Below are 7,455 nucleotides of genomic sequence, written 5' to 3' on the forward strand. Positions count from 1 at the left end.
GAGCAGGGTTTTTTAATTTTTTTTTTTTTTTTTAATTTAGATCTGAGTATTTGGGTCAGACATATTTCAGGGTTTGTTTGCTGCTGTTGTTTTTCTTTATAAAAAGACTCAAAGTACTTTATAAGGTTGGAAACACTAGTATTTTAACTGAAGTCAAACAGTTAAAATGAATAGTCTTTTCTGACAATTGTAAAAATGGACATTTTAAAGAACAGTTTACTTACTGTTTTTAGCACACAGTGAGGTAAGTAGCATTTTGGATGCTAGCAGACATAAGTTCATCTGAAGTGAAAAGCAGTTTACACCAGCTGACTATCTGTACCTTCACAACTGTAAAAGCCCAATTTGTTACTTGCCTAAGGGGAACTGCAGAACAAGAATTTGATAAATTTACTAATGATGCTTCACGAACATTTATTAGGCTGACTGGGGTAGGAGAGGAGAGGAAAGAAATGTAAGGAAAATACTTCGGATCTTTTATGGAAAGAAGTAAGATTCATGGATACAGCAAAGGTAGAATGGCCAAGGCTGGTCACGAAAACCGTAAAAACTCTGACAAAGTAACGCTACGGCGTGCTTACATTTACTTTCTACATCCTTCTCCATGTACTCCAGTTGTCTGTTGTTTTATTTGTCCCTGCTTAACACCCATGTATTATACACCATGCCTGCAAGACCTACCTGCTCCTATATGTAGGAGGTGTCAGCATGACCAACTTGCAAATTGTGAGCTATGGATCAGTTTGGATCTTGAACAGCACATTGTGGCTGCAGATGGAGTTCTACTCTGTGCATGCAAACAAGGTAAGAGTCCCTGGAAGTGAAGGACCTAATGCAGCTATAAAAGGTTTAAGGTTTGTTAGAAAAAATATGGAAATTCCTGAATTTTCCCAACCAAATTCTTTTAGACATGGTTGAGGTCCTGAATTCTTATCGCCGTAAGAAATCTCTCTGCTTTATAAAGTACAAAGTCATGTTCTGAGCAGCTCTAACCTGAAACACCAGAATGCCTGTGTTGGCAACAGCCAGGTTGATTTTTGTCCCTTCCCTGTCCTTGGCTGGATGCAAGCGTATTCCATACATCTCCAGCCGACGGGCAATCTCCAGAAGCTGGAAGTCAGACTCTGCTGGTGTCTGTCCCCTTCAGAAAGAAAACAAAGAAGACACACAAATTCTTCACACCTTTTAATAGAGATCAACAGGTCCTCCAGAGAACAAAGAGACATTTCATCAAAAAGACTGAAACCTGTCAGAGGTATAATATCCATATGGATTTTCTATGTCCCCAGATTTATATCAGCTAGAACAACAACTTTATCTTAGTCTAAACCAATACCAAAGAATCCACAGATTTTATAGTCTATTAGAAATTTAGATCGCTCCAAAGAATTCACTACCTCTGTATTTTCCATTGGAAAAACATGCTATATTCCTAAAAAAAAATCATAAAGAGAAGCATGTAAGGATGTTGTTCACTGTAAAAGTGAATGCAATACCAAAATGAAGTAAAACAGAAGACATGAAAACATTAACATAAATGTTGGGAACCCATAAGCACTAAATTGATCATGATGAAATTACGCAAAAGTTTTCATTATTACTGCTATAGAACTCCCTACCACTCATATCTAATTCAATGTAGCTCAAAATGAAATCGCTCAAGTCTTGAAGTGTTCTTGACAGTAAAACAATACCTTTCTATGCCTTATTTGTAATTCTTTTAACCATCTTCTTACTACTAGTCTTTTCTCCAGGCCTTAGGATACGAATTTGCATCATCGTCTTGAATCCTATTCCCCCAAATCCGTAATTCTGCAAGCACTTCACACTTTTCCTAAAACTATCATTAAACCCCTTCTTCACCCATCTCTAAATAGAGCATGGAAAGGTGAAAAAGCAACATTCAATGTCCTTGAAATCAAAAAGACTGCTGTCAGAAGTGCCTGACTGATCAGTCATCATTTGCAATCATACCTGCATGCACAAAATCAGCAGTGAAGCATTTCGTATGAAATAGACTGTAAAATAATGGCATGCTTGAATGAATATCAAAATCAATTGCTCTTTAAACATCTTGTTATGATGACAGGAGAAAGGCAGAAGTAACCTTCAGGAAATTCATTGAACATTTTTTGAGAAGTAACCTTTGAGAAACTCAGAGGTCCAAATCTCTTTTGTACTTACGATCTAGCATATATTTACAGTTAGAACTACTCTAAAGGAAAAGAAGGCCAATAACAAGAACAAAAAAGTCTTACATGTGACTACGGTGAAATTCCATGATTTTGTCTTCTAGTGCTTCTTGATGAGGTATATACTTGTTCTTCGCTAAGTGTTCACGATCTATGGTTTCATCAAAATCCCCAATCTCAGCTATGGAGAATTTTAAGAAAAGTCTATTAAAACATTGTATTACATCTGAATTATTCGGGCAATCCAGAAGGTGCAGACAGCTGGGAAGAGGGCAGAGAAGCAAACATAGTTTCTTGCAAGCTGCGTCATGGTTTTATGATTCAGATTCCCACTACGTTATCTTCCACACTTTCCTCCCTTCTCCTCTGTTTAGTATCTGATATGTGAGAAGCAGCTGAAGGATTCCTCCCATCCACCACAATCAAGTAAGTAGCTGTTGGATGTCAACTGAACAAATGAAGTCATCACAGTGCTCCCTTGACTTGTGTGCGGGATAAGGCGGGGGAGGTGACAGGGAGGACAGCACTAATTCAGCAGAACGCATCCATCTCTCTCACATGCATGGTGGTGCTCAGGTGCCTTTCCCTGGAGCAGCCAAGCACAAGCTTCCTCCCCAGGCCCATCCCCACATCATAATCTTCAGGGGAAAATCTGAAGAGATGGTTTTGTTTGCTTGTTTGAATCCAGCCACGTATTCCACCTCATGGGGTTATGAAACATTTGTCTTCCTCTAATTTTGCAGCAGTTTGAGACACATTCTGTCTCCCTCCTCCTCAAAGTTGCTCCCATCTGCTGCAGTTATTCAATACCGCGTGTGCAACAGTATGTCACACCCACCTTCCATTTTGCAGCCCATTCAGTGAGATTTCCTTTTTTTTGGGGGGGGAAGGGGCAGACAATCTATGTGTGGGTGCCAGATTACTATCTTGTTGCCTGCTATTCTTGGAATGCCTCTGAAAATGTTGCTATTAGCTTTTTCACTGAACAGCGTAGCAGCCTCTGCCTGCAAACCTGCTGGAATACAACAACGGCTGCTACCTTAATAATGTCAGTGAAATTAAAACGCAGTGCCCTCAAATTCAATCCAGGTTGCAGTCAGACACGTTGCTGCACAGTTGACCTAGGATGTCACAGACACAAGCTCAGATCCTTGCCTCATTCTCCCCTCAGTTCCGCCCATGTAAATGACCTTTTAATCCAGTTCTGTCCAAAATAAGCTGGTTTGGAAAAAAGAAAGGTTTCGGATGATGTTTAAAACACTGCGGGTGTTTCTGACAAAAGTTTGCCTGGGATCAGATGTACCTGCAAATGCGGATGGGGAGCAATAACCTTGCGTAGGCAGGGAAGATGAGGACCAAAGCATCTATGAAATGACAGAGCAGTAACCTTTCAACCCAAACTGCCTGCAGCCACACGATGACTTTTTATACTTTGGAGGTCAGAGGTGGAAAACAGTTGATAACTGAGACTGACTGATTTCCACCCCCTCCCTCATCCCATCTGCTCTGAATCTTTCCTTGAGACAGTAGAAATACTACAGAATCTTTGAGAATTCTCCTTTGTAAAATGTCGCTTTTGCCCCCCCTCAGAAACAGCTCCCTCACTCCAGTTTTACTCGCCCCAGCGTCACAAATCTTTAGGGTCTGTTTTTAATCCTAACTCAAATGAAAGGCAAATTTCTTTTCTTTAATGAAGCCAGAAGCCCACCTAGGTTTGCAACACCTCAAATAACATGGGCCTTGAGTCTTTAAAATGCAGTTCATCCCCTGTATGTCCTTGTACACGGACGGACTTAAACCACCTTCAGAGCCAAGAGTACAGAAGACTCTTATTTCACCTCTACACGATTTCTATAATGTTCTCTGCATTTTTCAACTGCAAATCCATTATCAAAATTCTCCTCCTGGCTTTCAAATTACTTCTGAATTTGTTCTCTCTGACCTCATATGCAACAGCTTTTCCTTCTCTCCTTCGCCCTCCTTTTCCACCTTACAAGCCTGTCTAGTACCACTCCCTCTAGAAAGAGAGGGAGTTATATTTTGAATAGTCAGCCTCACATATAACTCTTCTTTAAAATCTTCTCATGTCTTTTAGCCGAAGATTGATTTCCACCAATGCTCCCTCTTCTTTTATATTGCAAGTCCATTACACCACACTGTATTCTGTCTGCATAACCACTTCTGATATACCTGATGCTTTGTATTTCAGCTCTTTTCCTTTAATCAGTCCACCTTCTTACTTCACACACTCACTTTACTGCATCATTTGCAGTTTCTGAGTGTCCTCTCACTTCTAACATTTTCTACAATGCTTTGAAGGTATTTTTAAATAGGATGTTTCAAATACAAATTTCATTCTGTAATATACATGCTAATTTAACAGAAATCTATTTGCTGTCATATTATTTCATATAAATGACAATCTATAACATTGACATAAGCTTGTATACATAATAGAAGGGCCTCCTAGAATCAGATATCCCCCATAGAAACCGCTCGTAAGTACAGCATCGATAAGACATACAATACCTAATCTCCTGCATTCTCAATCTTTCCACTTTGCTACCATCATTCTTATCAGCTGTCAACTTTTATTTTTGTTGCAGAAAAATACATTTTTTTTTTTTGCTACTGAATAATAAGCTAGAGAGAAAATAAATACAAAAGACAGCCATGTGGGTAAGATACAACTATAGACTCTTATCAGAGAAAGTTTTCACAGAAAAATATTCACGAGACATAAGATGGATAAACAAATGAGACAGTCGCAAACTTCTAGCAGAGGCTTCTAGCAAACACTGTTACACAAAAAAGGGAGAGAGGAAAAATCATAAACAGCAAAAAAAAGGTCCAGCCTGCAGTCAGGAGATGGCAAGGGAAAGCAACACTGCAGGTGCACCACGAGGCACAACATCCCTCTGCCCAAAATGGCAGTTCAGTTTCTGTGAATACTGTCTCACTTCTGCATGATGAATCTCTCACCTCTCTACTTCTGACATGATGGAAAAACTCCATTTTTCAGTACAGAATTATCTTACCTTACTCTCTACATAAGGAGAGTACTACTTGATTCCTAAAATCCCAGTTCAGAATCACTCTGCACCTCTAAGCTCACAGGTAAAGGGGACAAAGAACTAGAAAGATTTCAAATGCATTATGGTCATTTCCAGCAACTGAGGAAAATTATTTAATCCAACAGTATAATGCATCTCAGCAGCATAAGAGCAATGGTGGTAATTTGCCATTTTTGCACACTTTGAAATGAATGCTTCTTGCCTGCATAGATGTGTCAGGGAGAATGGCCAGGTGTATAATGAAGGAATTTTGAAAAAACACTTCAAAACACTTTGAGTTTGACTGTGGGAAGAAGGGAAAAGGAAAGGGACAGCTTGTAAAGGTGAAAGGACATCCTGTATTTTATCCTCTTATGCTGTTGCTTTAGGAAAACAAGCTAGCAGTTGCACTCTGAGCAGTTCAGACACCAGAGCTGTAGATGGTTCAGTGAAGAACTTAACTAAGTAAAATCAGTAAGAGATCAGTAAGACATGAAACAGGATCTAAGTAGAAATCATAAGGAAAATAAAGCGTATAAAGTATAAGAGCTCAAGAAAGGATGATCATGAAGCAACACCTCAAATGAAGAGAGACACATGCATTAGGGTGTCCTCTCCCCAACATCCTTCTTTGGTGCAGAGACATTTAGTAGGAAAACTCACCCTCCTAGAATGCAGTGTAACAAATAATACTCAATTTCCCCCAAACAATCAAGACTTTTTTCCCTGAGATGAAAGGAAGTTAGAACTAGCTTAACCAAGAAAAGAACTACAGTTGGTATGCTGGACACGGTAACGGGAAAAACTAAAAGACGCAAAAGCTCACTAGGCAAGGATTTATTTATTTATTTATTTAAAGTCTGTGCCGCAGAAATACTCAGTTTTAAAACGGTGTGAGGAATACAGAATTTCACAGAGGCTGTTGTACAGCGTCTTATTGCTACTTATTGCTACTGGGCAATGATGACCACGGCAAATAGAAAACCATGCAATACCTGCCTTTCCAACAGCAACTGATGAGAAACTGCCCTAACACTCAGACTATGACAAAGGATCATGAGATTTATCTATTCATCTCTGAAGAGCTTTTGAACATCTTTTTTGACTGAGATTTCCATACAACAGCATTTCAGTGGAAATATGCAATACTGAATTTTACAATGACCATTCAAAACAATGGTCTATTATGACCATTATACATGCTACTAAGTAGTTTTTTCCTAACGTTATTCTCAAGATGAGTATCCATAAAGTCTTGAAATGGAAAACATATGCTGCCTTTCAAGTGATCTGGAAGCTAAAAGAAGGTTTGATGTAATGAACAAAGTTAATGTATGATTCTACTGAACAGTCTTATTGTGCATACTTTGCATTAAAAAAAAAAAAAAGTTTAAAATCTGCTGGGTTTTTTTCCCCTATCAGTTTCCTCTTAGGACTGTGATTTAGTCTGGCATTCTAAGCATGTTTATTTACTACATTCTCTAGACAGCATACAGATCTCCAGGAATTTGAATGCTCTGGTGACATGACACAAAGTATAATAAAATAGGAATTCAGGAGATGAATTCAACCTGTTTGCCACTGCCTGCAAAGTTTGCTTTTTAAATGATCCTAGGCTGACTATCAAATGCAGTGCTTTAAAAATGCAAATCCAGTGTCCAGAAGCTCTGCTTTATTTGAAAAAGTAAATTACCTGTATTTGAATACCATTATACAGAAATACAATAAATTGTCCATATGGCCTAAACCTGTCCCTATGGCAGCTACTACCCAGCAAAGCATGTCCAACCAATCAACCTGTTTATCCTCCTGGAAAGAAGAAAAAAGGGAACTTACACTGTACTATGTGTGAGATTAAGAGGGCAGTGCTGGTATCATTACAGGTTAGCCTTCCCTGTGCCAGGTCCTGCTTCACTTGCAATGCAAATAGGTACCTGCAAAACAAAAGTGAACAAAGAGTTACACAAAGCATGAGGGACAGAGGGGAAAGTATTTCAAGGCCAACTCTGGTTTTGCCTACATGTTCCTTTCACTTTTTGGAATCTACAGAAGTGATCTGAATTTCCTAAGTTTAGAGGCTAAATAAAACATAACAGATACTGTATTACAGCCATTAGAGTCTTACATGGTGGCTGCTTTGCAGAACTGAGATATCCCTCTTTTTCTCTTTTCCTCCCTGTCCTGGTTTTGGCTGGGATAGAGTTAATTTT

The 7,455-nt window shown here is 39.0% G+C and overlaps 1 protein-coding gene across 1 annotated transcript in view; it reads right to left on the reverse strand.

The window, feature by feature from the left end:
- FARP1 (FERM, RhoGEF (ARHGEF) and pleckstrin domain protein 1 (chondrocyte-derived)) overlaps positions 1 to 7,179 on the reverse strand; it is a gene marked incomplete at both ends in the record, with an annotated part of 55,763 nt that extends 48,584 nt beyond the window's left edge. The window contains 3 exons of the mRNA XM_009582666.1: positions 994 to 1,141; positions 2,259 to 2,373; positions 7,082 to 7,179. Coding sequence (XP_009580961.1) covers positions 994 to 1,141; positions 2,259 to 2,373; positions 7,082 to 7,179 — 361 coding nt within the window. The remainder of the gene's footprint in view (positions 1 to 993; positions 1,142 to 2,258; positions 2,374 to 7,081) is intronic.
- Positions 7,180 to 7,455: the final 276 nt, after the last annotated feature.

This window comes from Fulmarus glacialis, unplaced genomic scaffold, assembly GCF_000690835.1.
Source record: "Fulmarus glacialis isolate BGI_N327 unplaced genomic scaffold, ASM69083v1 scaffold13610, whole genome shotgun sequence".
NCBI classification, from domain to species: Eukaryota; Metazoa; Chordata; class Aves; order Procellariiformes; family Procellariidae; genus Fulmarus; species Fulmarus glacialis.